This window comes from Dermacentor albipictus, chromosome 6, assembly GCF_038994185.2.
Source record: "Dermacentor albipictus isolate Rhodes 1998 colony chromosome 6, USDA_Dalb.pri_finalv2, whole genome shotgun sequence".
Taxonomy (NCBI): Eukaryota; Metazoa; Arthropoda; class Arachnida; order Ixodida; family Ixodidae; genus Dermacentor; species Dermacentor albipictus.
Genome location: NC_091826.1, coordinates 130,543,929 through 130,560,853, shown reverse-complemented (window position 1 = coordinate 130,560,853; position 16,925 = coordinate 130,543,929). Strand labels below are relative to the sequence as shown.

Genomic DNA, 16,925 nt, shown 5'->3' with positions numbered 1-16,925 from the left:
CATGGCCATAGTGTAATACGGTGGTGATAACACCATCGTCCGAAACACAATTAGTGCACTTTAGCGAACTTTCTTTCTCCAATTTTTGGCACTTCAAAGTGGGGGTGCAGGACTTAAACAGGACGCGGCTTGCTTGAGTAAATACGGTAGCTGCTCTCAAGTATTCCGTATGTTTACAAAATCTCGCTAAGTAAGCGTATGTGGTGTACTATCTCCAGGCGGCAATGACCGACGAATGCGGCAACGACAGCAGTTTCTGTTACATTTAGGGTGGTTCTGTTGAGCGAAGTAAAGAACTTTCACTGCAGTAATGGCGAGGAATCGCAACGGCAGCGCCATTCCAGCAGAAAACAACCTCGTCGCCAGCATCTCAAGTGCTACATGTATACGCAGTAGCATCACCTATCGGTAGCTGTCTAGGTTGTCATTTAGCGAGAGCACCTAGTCTAGGATACTATAAACAGGTGTATTAGTTTCATTGCGAAACAATTACCACTAGTGAATAATTGAGTTCACATAATAACCCGGCAGAAAAAAATTATAACTCATTGTAGGTTTTTATAAGGTGGCGACGGAAAACACGGACAGCTTTGGCAACGAAAATAATTTTATTCAGGTTCCGCCTTCAAGTGCCTACGTTGATGTAATACCTTGGATGCTGCCTGCTGTCTTCATTGATCAATACTCATAGCCACCCCAGGAGTCCCTGACGTTGCAATTTCGACTTCCTCCGTGCTCAGTGGTTGTGCGCTGTTCGAGACATCCAGACGCACCACGGTTGCGTCCATGGTACTCGAGAGGCTCACTACCGTGCTGTCAGAGAATTTCATCGCGAGCATGCCTTCGTCACCAGACACGTCCGTGGCCTCATCCGAGCTAACATGGCTTCTTCCTCCATCGCCACCAGCTGCTACACCAGATGCATTGGCCGGCTCCGATGCCGCCACGGCGGTTTCTGTTTCGAGCATTGAGTATTCGTGGTCATGGATCTCGCTCGTTGTGTTCAGCGTACCGGCTTCCGGAACCAAGCTATGCTCAGGCGCACTGGAACTATTCGAGTTCCCTACAGCCTCGTCCGAGCGCACAGTTCCAATAGCCTTCGATGCGGCGCAAGTTGGGTTCGCCATTTCCATCGGGACTGTACTTCCAGCAGAGGACCCCTTGACTACGTTTCTCACGGGGGCTGTAGCCGCCGGTGTCTTCGCGGTAAGACTCCTCCTTGTCAGGCTTGTCGCAGCCACCGGTATTTTTGCGGAGAGCTGCTTCGTATCCTTCCGTGCCAATATGACAGTGCCAATGATGAGGACTACCATGAACGCAATGACCGCCGCACCCACGAGGAGGAGTAAGATGGGCCTGCAGATTGACGAGTGGTATTGATTAGCCCTTTTATGAGAAAATCTGTTGCTTAGGAAAGCAACTGCTGCTGTCCTGTTACAAGATTCATCTTTATATATGTATGCAGTATAACGCGAAGGTTGTAGGTTAAGTCCCCGATGGCAACAAGTTATGACCTCGTCCACTTTCGTTTCCATTGTCTTCATCATTTTCTATACTTTACTTACATTGCCAGCCAACTACCAACTACCCCTATGCCTCCCTTGAATTGATCGCCGGTTGACTTTACATTGACGCGAGTATATATATATATATATATATATATATATATATATATATATATATATATATATATATATATATATATATATATATATATATAGCGAAGAAAAAGAGTACGACGCACGTTCAATAAGCACAGTATATGTGACTGACATAGGCTGGTCCACCAGCCGAAACGGCAGTCAGTATGCTATGCTTATTGAACGTATGTCGTACTGTTTTTCTTCACTTTACTACAGTGGCCAGCGTGATTTCCTCAGCCATAAATAAACACACACACACACACACACATATATAAATATATATATATATATATATATATATATATATATATATATATATATATATATCATAAGAAGCCACCAAACACTGACACTAAGGACAACATAGGATAGGGTAATTATTTCAGCTTGTTCACTGAAATAAAGCAACGATAAACTAATGGAAGTGAAAGTTTATGAGAAAGCAACTTGCCGCAGGTAGGGAATGATCCCACAACCTTTGCATTACACGTGCGATGTTCTGCCAATTGAGCTACCGCGGCACGGTTTCCCCATCCACTTTCTTGGGTATTTATGTTTCCTAATAGAACCCTGGGAGTGTTAGCCAGCACCGCCCCTCACAGACCTTGGCGGTGGATGCGAAACCTCCCTTCGGCCGTAGGCGTCGTGAGAACGTGATCTTTTTGGGTGAAGGCATCCAGTCAATGAGCCGCACATGCTACCTGAAGGCATCAATGCTGCCCGATTCGAGACCCTCGTTATGTAATAAACTAACGGAGGTTAAGGTCCCAATTTTATTAGTCCTATAAGAAGCCAACAATGCCACCAAGGACACATAGAGGAAATTACTTCTGCTTAATAAATGAAATAAAGAAATGATAAATTAATAGAGATGAAAGCGAAGTCACCACGATTGAACACCATTGTAACTTGGATATTCTTAAATTGCATAAGCTTTCCCTGAATTGCCTGTGGTATAAAATATTTTTCTTATTCATAGTAATAGCATTTGACATGGTTGGCAGGCTTCGCCGATGACGTAAATTGTAGTTCCGGTTAGAATTGCATTTACAAGAACTTGATAAAAAGATGGATTCCGCTAAGCCAAATTTTGCCTTCAGTTCGCCTACTTCGGGCGAACCAAAGTGTACATCATTGCTCCGCTTATCCGGCATTTTCGTTCAGGCGACTTCCGTTTATTTGGAGTCAACTGTAGTTCACGTTAAGTTAAAATCGCGTAATTTTCCCTAGGCTTTCTCGTGGAGCATGCGCGCACAGCATGGTTATAATAGCTGTGTCGTTTCTTCCACGGGAGCAACTGAACGTGGTACATTAATAGCATCCTATACTTTCAGCACCCATCACCTTCCCTTGGTCGCGAATCTTATCAAGGAGGGCAACAGAATCGTGCTTACAGACTGAATCGTAACTACAACAGTCGGCCGAGAGTGCTTTGTTGGCAGCTGCTCGAGCCGCCAGGGTGGCCCAATGAGTGGCTACGGCGTTGCGCTGTCGAGGTCGACGTCGGGGGCTATAATCCCGGTGAACCACAATCCCCCAGAGGCGAAATGCAAGAAAGCTCGAGTATAAAGCAGTATGGCTTGGCAGCACGCTAGGGAACGTCGTCTAAATTATACAAGAGCCTCCCCTAACCCCCCCCTAACCCCCCCTTCCCACCACACACACACACACACACACACACACACACACACACACACACACACACACACACACACACACACACGCACTATATGGCGTGCCTCGTGATCAGGCCATGCTCACAAGAAGTAAAACTCAATGTCAATTTGCAGCTGCTCAAAGCAGGATAGGTTAAGTAGGGTAGTAAAGTAGTTGATCAAAGCTACTGCGCTTGTTTGTTGCATTTATTTGTTGCGGCTACCAGCGGCTAATTTCGTCCACGTTGATTGCTCGTTACATTATTATCTGCATTTCAGGTAAACATGTAAATTAATTTCCACTATGCTTTCTGTAGCGTCATTTCGTGTGTTATCATATGGATGTGGTTAAAATACATGGAGTCTCTCATATTCCCTTGTGTGATTGCGATACTGTCCAATAAAGAATCGCACACTGGCACTACTACTAAACGACATGCGTCATAATCAACAGTGTAAGTGTATTTGTGCCTACTTCAGTGTCTAAAAGGTAAGTAATATTATATTACCGCCGTATTTCACGAACCGAGTATATTATACGCCTGCAAGTACTCATTGCAGCGTCATATTCTCTGACACCCCGCAATACTGTTCCCTTGGATCAGCACTCATACTATTGATAAAACATACCACGAGTTATTCTACGCAGTACTTAACGTGCGCAGCTCACCTCTTTATTTCTCTTAACCTTAACTGGATGTCAATGTTCGGCGTTTGCTGTCTAAAACGTATTGCATGACCTCTTCTTTCCACACAACTCCAATCATTGTCTAATTCAGTTTTGCTGTGCTATTGTCGATTTGCGTTAGCACGGTTATTCTTGTTACCGTGAATGCTTTTTCCTCTTCTTCTGTTACTACGGCAACATTCACGGCTGCTCTGGAGTGCTTCCAGAAGATAAAGACTCAGGCAGCGAATGGACTCGCGCAACTTGCCACGCTTGCTCTTTGTGGCATTCTTGCCCTGTAGCTTAGCAATTGCAGAATGCATCACTTAAATAGTGTTATGCAAAACTATGTCGGTATTGCTTTGTACCTGGTTTCATAATTTCTTCCACTACGAGTTCCGACTTACATTCAGTTATCATCAGATTCACTTTATTCATTTATCTTGAGATCTACTTAGGATGCGTGTCTCCTTAGATTGATTCACAACGCCGTCAAGCCGTCGCGACTTGCTCCTCTGTAAAAATATAATAGGCTATTTGTCCTGCAATGCGGAATATAGGACGATTAGTCATCCTTACCAGTCAGCAAGTGCTTAAACAACAGCAATGTCAGAGCACTTTTGTCCATCACTCGTCCGAAAAAGGGCATGTTATTCCTTAATTGTATTCGGCCTTTATTACTAAAGGAAGGGTAGTTAATCATACTCAGTAGTCTAATATCCAGCACGGAGGTGCTCGACGCGAGCATTTATGGTTCAAACTCCGGATCAGAAAACTTCACCGCAACAAAGCTTTCGCATTGGCGTATTGTACAGGAGCAGTTGCAAAAGTGGTAATGCGTTGCTGGGAAGCACAAATTCTCAGAATTCAAGTCTACACTACTCGAATATTGTGCCCATGTAAGACAGAACAACACACCAAAGGCTCCTATGGCGTCCGCCCTAATAGGTCTAACGGTGGTTTAGCTCGACAGACAGCAACAACAAGTCGCACAAAGCGCCACCGTAATCAAAAACATTGCAGGCCATTTCACTGTCGTGCTTAGCGCATTCGGGAGATATGCTGCGAAAGCATCTGGGGAGAATTTTCGGGTCTTTTTATCAGTGCTCGGTAATTTTGTACTAAACACGAGAGCTACCATTTGATGCCTATCTTGCACTTCTCTACAGGAAGCCGTTCTCTGAACGTTCTTCGTATGTGGTGGAGCGATGCGCGAAGTTAAAAAGAGATTTTATAGTCTCTTCTAGCACAACCGAACACTCAGAGGCATGTTGGTACCGGTGGAGTGCTGTAAGCTGCCTTCAAGAGACTGCGCTACGGCCAAATTGAGATCAGCTTCCAGTCCCTAGGTTTACACCATACTGACCATTGTATAACGACCGCAAAACCATACAGCATACATGGTTATACCTCCAGTTCTCGTGCAGAGTCTTCGTCATAATGCCCCAGAGACTGCTAGCAACGCGAGCGTTGAGGCGGAGGCCAAACATTGGCCACACACAAAAACTCATTCGCCACCCCAAAAATACTGTTGGCCAAAGTACACCTGCTGTTTTTGTGCGTTGAACAAGCTGGCCAGGATGTACAATTGGATTGGTATTATACGCCATCTCCACGAATACTATATTATAAAGAGAGAACGCGTGTCGTCGGTAAGCCTGAAAAAGAGAGAGCTTGCATATCCTAATATTTTTGCTAGGCAATTGTGTATAGAAGCAGTACGAGCTTATCTTTCTTCTGAATCATGAGCTTCACTTTCTACAGAAGGAGTTTACGAGCAAAGAGACAATGGCTCCTAGTTCAGAGCTTCTTTGAGACTGCTTCCTGACCTGTGTAACCTGTCCTAGCACTGATTTTTTAAGGGTCCCTCACTAGGTCTGACTTTTTTGAGCTGGTAAGGGCATAGCATGCAATGCGCGACAACCATCTTGCCTGCGCGACTGGCCGCTCGAGGCCCTTTGCGTGTATTCGCGGGCTACTTTCATGCTCGCAAAAACACTGCTCCCAAAAAACGTATTGAGCAACGGAAAGCTCTATCGGGAGTTTTTCATGTTACTCTACAATTTTCTCATTGACACTTTTCATCTAATTATAATATTTGAGAAGTTCATTGAATTAGGTGGAACGAAAAAGAATAACAGAGAGTTTTAGATTTGGCGGACGCAAGCGTTGGAGCCCGCTAGCGCTTGGGACCACGGTACTGCACACGCGTAGACCGGTCTGCGCATGCGCAATACCGTGGCACCAAGCGCTAGCAGGCCCCAATGCTTCCGTCCCCCACATCTAAAACTCCCTAATAATCCGAGTATCTTCAAGCGGCGGCAAAAAACATTACCTTCGTTCCGTCAGCTACGTCACATTCGCGTATATTTAAACTCTGACTGAAGTTAGCTGGGGTACCCTGTATAACAGAACGCTGCGAGTAGCGTAGCTGGTGCAGAAAATGTGTAGCACGCGGCAAATTGGAAGCACAGGGAAGTGCGGCGTGACGGCTTCGCTAATTGGGAGGTCGCGAGAGGCAGCGCATGGGTGACGCGAGTGCGCGATTCAGTGCAGTCGCCGCATACAGACCTCTGCTCATACAGCGCTTTGCTTCCATACAGACGACTCGAGCTACAACGGCGACATATCGTAGCCATCGTCGCCGCTCAACCCGTCTTGCGCTGCAATACGCTTTTGTTCTCGCGCATTCGTTCGACCAGTGACGAGAGCGGCCCTTCATCGCGGGGACGTAGTGCCACGGGCTTCTGTGGCCACAACACCCAAGGGAGCGCCACATCGAGCCTTACTCGTATCTGCTCGCTATTTCCTCTTGCAGGAGCAGCGATCCCCGACACACATGCTGGTACCGCGGACTGATCTCACCAGCTGACACCGCGGAAGAGCGTAGTGCTCCCCACCTCGCACCGTCATTGCCCCCCTCCGAAGCGCAGATCACGCACCCGGCTGCAGCTGCCGTGGCCGCCATCAACTCAGCGCATGCGCAGGCCGTTCCCCCCCCCCCCTTGTCCGCTGCTTTCCGCCTCATGTATTTACTGTAGCCTCCTCCTCCGTTGTCCTCGTTGGACTGTCTTCGCTTTTGCAGGGGGCGCGAGGTTACTTTTTTCGCCACCCGCCGCACTCCGCGTTCCCTCTTTAATACTTCGCTCCGCTTGTTCGCTTGGTTAGGGCGCAAACATGGTCAATCCGGCCGGCCGTGCTGCCCCCGTCCGCCTGCGTGTGGGTGGCTCTATAGTCGAGACAGACGAGCGGTCCCAACTTTGCAATCCGCACGCCTGCTCGTCTCTCATTGGCTGGTCTGAAGCGGACGGCGTCGGGCGTCATCACGGCAAACATGGTGCTTGCTCGAAGTGAAGCGAGGACGCGAGGCCTAAGCTACAGCCGCGTCAGAAACAGTATATTTTTATCTTTTTTGTGATTTTTACTAGAGTTATCTGGCATCCACGGAAATCGCCATCGAATGAAGCCAGCCGGTGTAGCCTTCCAGGCCTCATCAGTACGTGCAATCGCCGACAGAAACAGACGGAGCTCAGGAACTGTGTGATGTGTTTACGAGAGCGGCCGGAAGAAATATTTGAAGCAGTCGACTTCGTGCTTTTTTTTTTGTGCCATGCTTCACGTGTGCGTCGCACACGGGAAGTCCATCACCTAAACGTGCATGCAAGCAGGACACATGTTCAGAGCGTGGCGAAATAGTGTCCGATCGGTGCATCCAGCGTACGCGATTGGTATCTGTTCTGCGCAAGCGGTTCGTTCCCGCGAAGTGGTGAACGCCAGTCCTTCGCAACTTTCAGAAGTAATGATACGAGCAATAGCGGTAAGTTTTTATTGCCTCGTTATCGGTGCAATTCCGCGTGTGCTTTACTGCGTGTGAGCCGTTTCGCCGGCTGCGATGCGCCGTGGTGACCACGACGTTCGAGCTTTGTTCTTGCTGTTATGAAATGTGTTCGCGAGATACAAATTGTGATACATATGTGCTGTGTGTCGCAGCGTTACTGGGTGTAGAAGTGCTCGTTCTATGCGATGGGCGTGTCCTCACAAGTGAACTGTGCAAAAGTGTTGCCGATCGCGTTTTCATATGTAGTACCCTTATAGATAAGCCCTATGACACCGGCCTTTTCTGCTTCCTGAATGTATCGTTCGTTTCAGAAGTTGTTACTGCTGTTAGGAATGGCCGTACGGGTTGACAACGTGCCAGCTATTTCAGCCCACTGCACGTGTTCCAATCCAACCGGACGGGGCGCACTTCAGAGAACTGCGAATAACCGGCAGCCACGTGGTGCGGGATCAGCTCAGGCATGTGCTATCCAGCGTGCCACCCGGGACGGAGCAGAGTTCTACGAAGCCCCTCTGACGTCGGCTCCGGACATTTACACCTGTGTGTGTGTGTGCGGCACTCAAACCTGTGCAATAAGTATATGTGAGCCTGCCTCCTCCAAAAGGGTGAGTCATCTTCAATGACGTCGAACTATGACGTCGAGCGGAGAGGATATAAGTAGCGATTGTCGGCTGCTAGTGCGTCCTCATCGTAGTGAGCTGGGTGCTCGTTGTCATGCTAGAAATGTACTCGTGAACGGTGCGCTCGTAAGCTGTTTGCTGTATGTTAGTCTTGCGGGCTCCATATGGGAGTCACGCTAGACTGTCGATGTATCTCTTGTCTAAAATGTAAATAATGTAAATAAATCCTGCTCTCATAAGTCCCGATGAAGAGTCAAGCTCCTTCTTACAGCTACGACTGCCAAATCTTACATCTGAATGGCAACAGTGAGATCGGCCTACAGCTCGTAGATCGTCCGACAACTCTAAGAAATGGTGGCAGAGGCGAGATCGTCTGACGAATCTAATAACTGAATGGCAGCAGTGAGATCGGCCTACGGCTCCTAGATCAGCATACGGCTCCTAAATCGGCCTACGACTCAGGAGACAGCATCGGCAGCTGACGGACATTTGGACATGGTGACCCACCGGCATCCTGATCAAGTTGGAGGCAACTTGGGATTGACCACCTCTTGCAACTAACTGGATACGGCGGAGAAGGACTGGTGATATGGTGCTCCTTCAGTGGGTGAGCGTTTGGTTTTGGCTGTAAGATTTACCAGGCTTCAATTTCTCTGCGTGTCTGGATTTGATTCGCTGGGGATCTCATACTTGCATTTTGATTTGCGTGGGTATCGCAACAAGTATTGTGTGACAGCAGAGCCAAAGCTTAAAGTAGCGACCATGGTCCTAATGTGTTCGATGAGGGCTTACCTGTTGTGGTTGTGTGAAGGGCTCGAGGTAGACGTAGAGAAGGACTTGATGGAAGCAGAAATTCGGAAAACTATTTTCGCAAGTTGCAATGATTTGAAATTAATTGAACACTTAGGTAAAGGAATTCTAAGCAAAAGACAGGAACAGCAATCAATTAAGCAGGAACGCCAAGAGCGCGAGCGAAAACGCCAAGAGCGTGAGCAAAAACGGCAAGAGGTTGAAAAAGAAATGGCAGCAGTGAAGAAACAGATACAGGATTTGCAGCAGTTAAACGCACGAGGAGAACAGCGGCTTAAGAAATCTGTAGGCTGGAAGCAGCGAAAGTGGGAAGTAGATAGCAGATTTTGCTCGAAAGCCGAGGAAAGTAGTAGTACCTGTGAGAGTAGCAGCGCGTTCATAGGTGAACTCGAAGTGCTAGCAGCTAAGGAAGCCTTAGTGGCAGCAGAGGCCGCTAAAGGCCAGAGTGAGAGCGACGAGGTGCTGTGCCTACAGAGGACTGTAGAGACAGCTAGGGCAGCTGCGAACAAATTGGCTCAGTTACCGCGCGTGTGCGTCGCATCTCTTGGTAGCAAGGTCGTTAGCGAGGTACAGAATGCTACGGACTTGATAGACGTGAGCACCCATGTCGAGTCAGATCTCCGTGCCGAAGAGAAGTGCCAGCTGGGCGATTCAGTTGAGAGTAGTTCTCGGGATGGCGAGCTCCGTAGCTCACGAGAGAACAACTGCATTGTTCAGGGATCGGTGCGGCTCTCCGCGCGTCTAGGTAGCCAAGAGATTAATGATTTAATTAGGAATCATTCGGACTGTGCGTGTGAGACAGCGCTCGAGACCGACGGGCTGTGTGTCGATACACAGCGTCAGCTGGACAATGCAGTAGAGGGCAGTTCACAAGAGTGCGAGTTGCATAGCTCGAGTAAAGCCTGCTGCATTGAGCCAGAGTCGGTTAAGCTGTCCGCCAGTCGAGGCAAGAATAGAGTCGCTTTAAGTGATAAGTCAGACTGTGCGGTCAAGAGACCGATCCAGGCCGATGAGAAGTGTAACGGCCAGCACGAGGCGCGAGAAGGCGACATGAAGAAGTATTCAAAGAGAAAGCGCCGCAGAAAGAAGCGCCGTAAGGATCGCAAGGCGGTGGCTAAAGCAGCAAAGCCAGAAGGCGACATGAAGGAGACTTTAAAGAGAAAGCGCCATTTAAAGCAAGCAGCCATTTTTGTGTGACATTTGATTGAGCCACAGCAGAGGACAGTGGTCAGTCTCGAAGATGAACTTCGCTCCGTACAAGTAACACGACAACTTCTGGGCGGCCCAAACTAAACAAGCGCATTCCTTCTCTGAAGCGCTGTAGGCTTCCTCTCTTCCATTTAGTTTACGGCTGGCATAGAGGATAGGATGCTCCTCGTTATCGTCGCCGACCTGACTATGTACCACGCCCATAACTCAGTCGCTTGCGTCGTATTGAACTATGAATTCGTTTGTGTAGTTTCGCACACGAAGCACAGGACGAGAAACCAATAGCGTTTTCAAACTTTGTAAAGTGTTCTCTTTGTCCGTATTCCAGTGTATGCTACTTTGTGCTTCCTTTCGGAGGGCGTCCGTTAATTGACTTGCCATTTGCGAGTAATTCGGAATGTACCGTTGATTGTATCCAACAAGTCCCAAAAATGAACGACGATCTGTTTTTGTGCGCGGCTGAGAAAATTCTCCAATCGTAGCTATTTTCAGCTCTGCCGGCCGTCTCATGTCCTGGCCGACAACATGGCCCAGATAAGTAACCTGCGAACACCCAGGCCTACACTTTTCCGCTTTCATCGTTAAGCCGGCTTCCCTCCACCGTGAGAACAGCTGTTTCAGGTGCGATACGTGCTGTTCCCAGCTGCCCGAAAAAATTGCTACATTATCAAGATATGACAAGGCGAACTCCTGCAAGTCTTTTAGGACAATATCCATTAACTTAGAGAGGCTAAATGGCGCGTTGTTCAGTGCGAAGCTGAGTGCGAGAGGGCGAAAACTGCCTACAGGTGAGATTAATGCGGCATAGCGGCTGGCACACACTGAAAGGGGAACTTGCCAATACCCCCGCACGAGATCTATAGTTGAAATTTATTTAGCAGCGCTAACTCTTTCAATTCGTTCCTCAATGTTGGGTATCGGGTACAGCTGATCCGTAGTGATGGCATTTAACTTCCTGTAGTCAACACATGGACGAGGGTTCTTGTTAGGGGTTTCTACCAGTATTAGCGGTGACGTGTAGTCACTCTCAGCGGGCTCAATAACTCCCAACTCTAGCATGCGCTGCATTTCTGCCTCCATAATTTCTCTCTGTCTTGGAGACACCCTGTAAGGCTTTGATCTTACGGGTTCGGTTGATATCAGCTCATTTCATGCATTAATAATTCGGTTCTACCTGGCCGATCGCTGAATCTGTCGATATATTCCCCTAACACCCCTTTTAGCTCATCTAGCTGCTTAGGTCTTAAAGCGTGCAAGCTTACCGAGTGTTCTACTACTTCTTCTAGGCCGATTTCAGAGTTGGAGGTCGCCCTATACTCCTTAAACTTGGTACTAGTGCCACGCTGCTCTAAGATGGTATAGTTAACGACCCCGCTCCGCTCTACATACGGCTTCATCAAATTGCAGTGGTATATCCTCACCTCCTTCCTACGACCGGGCATTTTCAGAGCACAGTTAGTGTCTGAAAGTATGTGCAACACTTTAACGGGCCTGTCCCAGTGAACTTCAAGCTTGTTCATTCTTGAAGGTTTGAGGATCATTACACGGTCTCCGGCGTTAAACGTACGAAGCCTCGCATTCTTGTAATAGAATTTGGCGTTCTTTTGAGCAACTCCCATGTTCTTTCCGACTAGTTCTTGGGTTGCGCTTAGCCGTTCCAGTAGATTTAGCGCGTATTCAACCACTGTATGACTCTCACCTCTTTCCTCCCACATCTCTCTTAACATTCGTAGTGCAGAACGGAGTGTCCTCCCATACACTGCTTCTGCTGGCGAGAACCCTGTCGCTTCATGTGGAACCGTTCGCAGAGCAAACAAAGTTGCCAGCAGACAGTTCTCCCAGTCCTCCTTATGCTCGTAACATAGCACACACAAAACTCGCTTAAGCACAGAATGCCACCTCTCTACACTGTTTGACTGAGGGTGATAGACGGAACTGTGTATTAACTTTACCCCGCGCTTTTGCAAGAATGTGGAAGTCAGTGCGCTCGTGGATACTGACCCTTGATCCGCTTGAATTTCGGCTGGAAACCCAACTCATGCAAACACTGTCAAAAGCGTGTCTACTACTTGGGTGGAGCTGAGCTCTCTCAGAGGGATTGCTTCTGGACACTTTGTAGCTGGACACAGCATAGTAAACAAATACCTGTAACCTGATTTTGGTTTTGGTAGAGGCCCTACCGTTTCTATCACAAGTCGTCTGAAAGGCTCTGTTATTAAGGGCACTACCTTTAGTGGAGCTTTCCATGTCTGTCCTGGTTTTCCCGAGCGCTGGCAGGCGTCGCATTACCTTACAAAGTTTTCTACGGCTTTGAAACAGCCAGGCCAGTAGTATTTCATAAGCAATCTTTCCTTGGATTTTTTATGCCTAGGTGGCCGGACCGCCTATTTCCATGACAGATACTCAAAAGGTTCTCCCTATACTTAGTAGGTACCACTAACTGATCTAGACTCCTACCCTTTCGATCTCTGTAGTGCCGATACAACAATCCTCCTCTCTCATGTATCGTCACGTTGCGTCTAGCAATGCCTTCTTTAGCTGTGTGATGCGATTTGGCTAAGCTGTCATCATTCTTATGCTCCGCTGCCAGTGACTCTACATCCACACTTAAGAGCTGATCAAAGTTCTCTGAGGCCGGTGGTAATAACGACCCTGTGTCGCTTGCGAGTGCATCAGCGGGCTCTTCCTGCACGGGTGAACATTGACCCCCTAGCGATACGATCTCATTGAGCTGGTCAGCTGGCAGGCTTTCCTCAACAGTTTTTTTATCACTCGAGCCTAGCTCGGATTCGGTTATTGGCGTTATCTCCTTTGCTACTTCCGCTGGAGGAGCTTATGCATTTTCCGCCGAAAGCGACGCGAATTTACGAGCCTGGCCTCGCGTCAATGCCTGTACTACGCCATCTCCCAGTTTAAGCCCTTTTTCACGCAGTAACTGATTTGAACGATTCGAAAAAATGTATGGGTACTGCAGTGACAAAAATTTGGAAACTGCAGCCTCGGTCTCTAGTTCCCCGAATGGTTTCACTGATTTTGACTTTGGCCATGGGCAGACGAGATATGCTGTGTTCTTCTACAACCTGTTTGATCCATGCTGCTTCTCGGGTGAAGTCATCTACCGTCACGTAAGACGGATGGACAATGTCCATCGTGGCGGCACTGTCTCTTAACACTCCGCATGGTTGGCCATTAACTTGCAGGTCGTGAAGATATGGGCTCAAAAGTTCCATATTCTCGTATTTTGCCTCTACGTAGAAAAAAACTACACTGGGCTTACCGCAGTTTACAGCTATATGTCCCAGTTTGCGGCATCTATAACAGCGGATTGGTCTAAAAAATTCGAATTTTCTTTTCTGCTCTTTAGGTAGTGTTTCCCCGTTTGATTTCTCCTCGCTCTTTTCTGAGGGCTTTTCCTCCACGTCTACAGGCTCCGGTCGTCTAGTCTGCGAACCCTTTTTGAACGGAAATGGTTTCCGTGGTCCATTTCGACTGTCCCAATTACCGTCCTCGGCGTTCAGTTTTCTACGCGTTGCCTACTCTTCGGCTAATTCCGCCGCCCTTTCCACAGTGTTTACATTTCCTCTGTCTTGCACCCACAGCTTAACAGATTGTGCGATGCTTCTGTAAAGGTGCTCTAGACAAATTGTCAATAATCATGTCTCTGCTCTCGTACGCTTCCGCGCTTTTCAGCCACTCGACTAGGTTGGCCTTTAAGCCGTATGCAAACTACAGATACCCCTCACTATCTTTCTTGCCTGTGCTTCTAAGCCTTTGCCGAAAAGCTGGAACTGAAAGGCAGTAGTTCTTCAAGAGACTAGCCTTAACTTTCGCATAATCATATGCATCCTGTGCACTGAGTCTGGCGATTACTTCTGCTGCCTTACACGGCAACATAGCCAGCAACCGCTGTGGCCATGTGCTCGGACCGAAGTTCATCTTCTCGCAAGTCCTTTCAAAATTGCTTAGGAACAAGCCTATGTCGGTCCCGACCTCCAATGGCTTTAATAGCCTGCCCATGGGGTATAATTCTGCATCACTTGATCGTCCCAGAGCTCCTTCGCTTGAGACAACTCCAAACGTTTGCTTTCAACTTCAAGTTGCATTTTTCTTAACTCACGTTCCTCTCTCTCTCGGTCCCGTTCTTCTCTCTCCTGTTCTCTTTTTTTCAGAAGTTCCAACCCCATTTCAATTTCTTTCTCACTGACCTGTTCGGAAATTACTTGCAGTAATTTCGATTTTAGCATTTCCTTGCGTACATCTAGGCCCAGTTTCTCGCCAACAATGAACAATTCGTCTCGTAGCAGTGTCCTTAACTCCATCTAGCTAAGAAAACACAACCTAGCTAACACTCAACAATCTAGCTTCCGTACTGTTCTAAACAGAACAACCACAAAATCAAGCCTAGAGAGTCAAAGCAAGAACCAAGCACTCGCCGCAGACACAGCACTACGTCGCAATATTCTTCTCACCGCTTTCAGCCTGTTGTCCGGATTGGGACTCAATCCCATCGCTCAATCCAATCCCATCAGTAGACGTTCTCGCGGGCACACTCTCCCGCTCGCGGCCGACCCGGGTAGGCGGTGTCGTGTTGCGCACTAAGCCTCCATCGTCGAGCTCATTCAGTTACAAGGGCGACGAGGCTAGAGCGTAACGGTGGCGTTCTTTGAAAGTTGACGCCACCGTCGTCGCAATTGGCTGGCACCACTTGCACCTCAGCTGGGCCGTTCTTAACAGTGTGTCTGCACGTTGGGGGGGGGGGGGGGGTATTGAAATTGCTGCTCTAGATAGCTGGCTATCAGACGCTCTAACATACAGGCATCCGCCTATTTTTGTTTAGATGCCAAGTTACCATTATATTATTATTATTATTGTTAATATTATTATTATTATTTTTACCATCTTCACTACGACCACATTGATTGTGTTGAAGCCAGTGTGACGCATATAGCAAAATATTTCTGGAGCTTTGTGCGCTCTCACTAAAAAGAGCGCCAAGGATGTACGTCTTCTTAATGAAAATGGTGATGTCTCAAACGCTGCTGATACTTTTGCAGAAAATTTCTGTTTGCTATATGGCGTGAAATATGCTTCAACTAACCTTCCCAGTCTGGCATGGTGTGTTCGCTATCGGACAATTAAAACCTTGTTTTCAAGTGTATAAAGTGCCTTAAACATTTTCTTTCTTGTGGTGCTGATGGTATTTTTCCGCAGAGCTTAACCTACTGAGAAGCTGTCTACACAATTGTGCACAGAAGGGTAATGCATCAATAGTAAAAGCACTGATGAAGCTAATAGTATTTAAAATATGTTTCATACATCTTGAAACGCTTATTATTAGAACTGCGCTGTCAGTGCATCTTTCGCATCAGAAGTTTATGAGAACTTTATACCCATAAAGTATCGGAATTGAAATTCATGCGCTCCGTAGATTCCGTGGACTCAGCGAGATGCCGCGACGAGCCCACTCGCCATGAGAATTCCCTTGAAACTTTGTGCTCGGATGGGGTTCCCAGAGTTATGTGACTTCCGCTGCATAGCTGTGGCCTCAAAATCTAGCCCGAGTTCGCAATGTGCACGCTGAAATGTCTTTTTGAGCGCAAAAATACATTCTAGACGAAATCCAGAATGATTTCCGGCGCTGGGGGTTGTTTTGGTCGGCGGTGCATGGACAGCACGAAAAAGTGTCGGAGAGGAATTGAAGCCCCATAAGCCCCCCCCCCCCCACCCCCGCACTCCCCTCCCCCCTCCTATGGGCGCGCCCCTGATCCAGAGAAGTCATTGGAGCACAACCAACTATGAAGAGCGGAAGAATGGTGTAACATAAAGTCTGAACAAGGCGCTCGCCAGCAAGTTAGTGGTTGACGTCGAACACAACATTTGTGATGCCGTCCTTCCGTACGTAACGTTAGCTTACAACACAGCAGTGCAAGAAGCAACAGAGATAGCGCCATTCAAGATGCTTTACGCAAGAATCTCGACGAGGACGCTTGACGCCAAGCTGCCGCACGTCACCGATGAAGAGATTCGCGAATTCGCCGCATACCCGTAGCACACCGAAGAAGCATGCCTGCGCATAGAGCATCAGCAAAGGACGCACTGCCCACACTACAATATTCGAAGACTCTGCGTGGAATACCAGACCATGCTTGGGTTTTGACCCCGATAGCCCGATGAAAACTAAGCGAGAAAAGTTTGCGACGATTTTTCGGACCGTGTAAGTCATCCGATGCATTGGTGCAGTGGAACATGAGTTCTTGCCAGACGGAATTACGCAATCATAGCGGTAGCGCTCGCGACCCGAAGTAGTCAATGTTGTGCGCCTTAGGCCCTTTTGCAAGCGCTAACCTACTCTCAGGCTTTCTGCATCTGTTTGTTTGTTTGTTGTTTCTCCATACTACATGTGTTCTTTTTTTTTATTGTGATAGCAATTGTATGGACCCTCCAAGCGAATTCTTGCCGTCAGCGTCGCCACGAGCGTCCGGG

The 16,925-nt window shown here is 47.8% G+C and overlaps 1 protein-coding gene across 2 annotated transcripts in view; it reads right to left on the bottom strand.

Annotated features, from left to right (window-relative positions):
* Positions 1 to 589: 589 nt before the first annotated feature.
* The window catches only part of LOC139047121 (uncharacterized), a 97,152-nt gene continuing 80,816 nt past the window's right edge, over positions 590 to 16,925 (bottom strand). For both annotated transcript variants that reach the window (XM_070521093.1, XM_070521092.1), the window contains one exon: positions 590 to 1,356. In XM_070521093.1, coding sequence (XP_070377194.1) covers positions 672 to 1,356 — 685 coding nt within the window. In that variant the 3' untranslated portion in view covers positions 590 to 671. The remainder of the gene's footprint in view (positions 1,357 to 16,925) is intronic.